General features: G+C 40.0%; 1 protein-coding gene across 1 annotated transcript; it reads left to right on the top strand.

The window, feature by feature from the left end:
* The first annotated feature begins 1416 nt into the window (after positions 1-1416).
* Positions 1417-2922, top strand: LOC144673304 (homeobox protein Hox-A13-like). The gene is made up of 2 exons (XM_078535215.1): positions 1417-2065; positions 2496-2922. Exons 1-2 carry the CDS (start codon positions 1417-1419, stop codon positions 2738-2740), a joined length of 894 nt encoding a protein of 297 aa, XP_078391341.1. The 3' UTR covers positions 2741-2922.
* The last annotated feature ends 277 nt before the right edge of the window (positions 2923-3199 follow it).

The raw sequence follows: 3199 nt of genomic DNA, 5'->3' as shown, positions 1-3199 counted from the left end.
ATATTTATGGATTTTAGCCCACTTAACCATGTGCTAGATATTGTTAAATAATTCACATTTTATCCCTTTTCCATGAATTTAATTGTGCCAGGTACTCATAAAACACGTGCACTGATATTTCAATGTGAAATCCAGTTGTGTGAATTATGGTCCTGGTGAATGAATACACATTTTGTAGCAAGCAAGTTAACCCGAAGCGGCTGCATTAGCGGGGGAAGTAAGAAGGCTGACATTTATTTAAATACTTTTGTATCGCGGCTGGCAAACGGCAAACAAGGAATTAGTGGATACCCTTATCTGTCTTATAAATGTCCTTAGATCTGAATATTCCTATACTTGTGGCTGGCGAAAAATGTTGCTGTTATAATTGTAAGTAAACATATTGATTGGTCAGTGCGAATGGAAATTCAAACTAATTTCATTGCTATATAAGATGGATTCGGAAATGTAGAGTGATTTGCTTTGATAAACTTTGTTCTGGTGTTTAGTTTAATGACAAATATTATACGCAGAGCGAAAAGATGTATTCTTTCAAATGTTTATTACGGATTAAGAAATCTAGGCTCTGGAATAATTTCGGGCTGTTCTTCGGCATTATTGCTATTTGCTTTAACGAGTTATGTCAAGAAGCAATACAAAGGTCATGCAGATGTTTCCTTCTCACTATAAAATTCTGCTGCTACCTATTTCTTTAAATGTTATTTTCTTATTGGTTTAAAGCACCTTGAGATTTTATTCATGAAGCGAAATGCAAAAAAGCCGGAAAGGTGTCGTTTTAGCCCATCCTAATGTCAAGTTTTGCTTAAACGGCAATCTTTTTCAGAAGAAAGTGCATTTTCATTGATCAGAGATATAGATTATAAAAAGGATGAATTGTATAAACATCTATGCAGAAGTAACCTCAAACGCGGGCACAATGATCAAATACACAAATATATAGCCACCAGCATTTCAAGTATTTGATGTGGTATAGCCTCACAATTATGTGAGTTATTCATTTTGATACATTCAAACGCCAGCAGATTTTGCTTTGTCTTGTTTTGTATACATGCAAAATAATGCCTTTTCGAGCCTGGCCACGCGTTTTCATTTACCGCCACCAATCTGACGCCCACAAAGAACTGGTTTATTTTGTGCACCGTTAGCATTTTGTTATTTTAGGAAATGTATTTTATTCCAGTCACTCATTCACGTAAATACCCAAACGTTGCTTTATTAAACTAATGGAGTATCTACCTTTTTATTCTTCATGTATTTATCATCTACTTTGCATATCATGTGGTCATCTCGCAGCCAATGAGGAGGCAAGTTCCAGCGACACTGGCGCGTCAATGCTGCTAAGTCTGAGAGATTCAGTATCTCTTTTCAGTCTTAGGGGCTTTTAAAACGGCCACTAGTCTCAATGGTGGACGTGATATGACAGCGTCCGTGATACTTCATCCCCGCTGGATCGACACGGTGATGTTCGTCTACGACAATAGCTTGGATGAAATTAATAAAAACATGGATGGATTTTCAGGAGGGAACTTCACAGCGAATCAATGCAGGAATTTGATGGCTCATCCAGCATCCCTAGCCCCCAGCTCTGCCTACTCGTCGAGTGAAGTGCCAGCCTCTGGCATTGCTGAACCTGTCAAACAGTGTAGTCCTTGTCCTGCTGCTCAAACTTCGTCCAGTGCTGCCCTTCCTTATGGATACTTTGGGAGCAGTTACTATCCCTGCCGAATGAGCCACCATAGCAGCATCAAGTCCTGTGCTCAGCCCTCCACCTTGTCCGGCTATCCTGCCGACAAATATATGGACACGTCCGCCGGCGAGGAATTCACCTCCAGAGCTAAGGAGTTCGCTTTCTACCAAGGTTACGCAGGGCCATACCAACCGATGCCCAGCTATTTGGACGTACCTGTGGTTCCCACCATCAGCGCTCCGGGGGAACCGAGACATGAGACATTATTACCCATGGAGAGCTATCAGCCCTGGGCAATTACCAATGGGTGGAACGGGCAAGTCTGCTGTTCGAAAGAACAACCCCAAGCTACTCACCTCTGGAAATCAAGCCTGCCAGGTAAGTATAGATAAACACAGGAGTCTTTCAATTATCACGAGGAACTAGCACAATGAAGGGAACAAAGCATTCTGGTGTGTAAATACATACGGGTAACTGGGGTAATGTGTAGCAGAGATTATAATTAAGAAATTATATGCGTAATTCCCCAATACCGGTACTAATATGTTATCATAAACTTTCATGTTTAGTGCACTGCCTAAATATTATTTTGCACGATTTTTCAGAATTACCCCTCAATTTCTCACGCGCTTTCAAAATGATGTTTTCTGCTGTAAAAAATGTATTGCAAAAAAAAAATCACAGTCGGTATAACATCCCCAAGGCGCAATCTTCAACTTGACTCCGGCGTCAGTTCCCGTTTTTCCAGTTTTTATTCGGTGGCGAGTGCTAAATGCCTTGGATAATAAGGTGTGTTTCCTCTTCACAGACGTCGTTTCGCATCCTTCCGATGCGAGCTCTTTTCGGCGTGGGAGAAAGAAAAGAGTGCCTTACACCAAAGTTCAGTTGAAAGAACTTGAGCGGGAATATGCCACCAATAAATTCATCACCAAGGACAAACGAAGGAGGATATCGGCATCAACTAACCTTTCTGAGAGACAAGTCACTATTTGGTTTCAAAACAGACGAGTCAAAGAAAAGAAAGTTCTTACTAAACTGAAAAGTAACAGCTAGTGCGACAATTCCAGATACGTTCGGACTTCATCTGAAAAAAATTAAGAACAACTGACTTCAGCCTGAAGAAAAAAACCCACCACAGCTCATTTTCTTGATGCTAGATTTTTTTCCCCTTCTGCCTGCTCGTTGCTTTTTCTTTTACAAAAAAAAGGCAGAAACACACAAGTAAATATCTCGGAGAGACATTGTATAAAGATTTTGTCAAAACAACTAATGTTCACCAAAAGCAAATGAAACCCGTTAATCCAGAATCTAAAGGGTTGCTGTTTTGAAATAGAAACCATGCGGGGTTAATTGTTTACTGCATACAAAATAGATCACTCCAAAAGAATAAATGTACCCATTTGATTTAAGTAGTCCCTTCACATTAACGTAATCTAAGCACCTAAAGAAAATGTGTATTGCTGGAAAAGGTTCTGGTTAACACAAAGCTCGAGTGCATGATAATTTTTTTCC

The sequence above is a fragment of the Cetorhinus maximus genome, chromosome 3, assembly GCF_964194155.1.
Source record: "Cetorhinus maximus chromosome 3, sCetMax3.hap1.1, whole genome shotgun sequence".
In the NCBI taxonomy this organism is placed as follows: Eukaryota; Metazoa; Chordata; class Chondrichthyes; order Lamniformes; family Cetorhinidae; genus Cetorhinus; species Cetorhinus maximus.
This window is presented reverse-complemented; position numbering and strand designations above follow the sequence as displayed.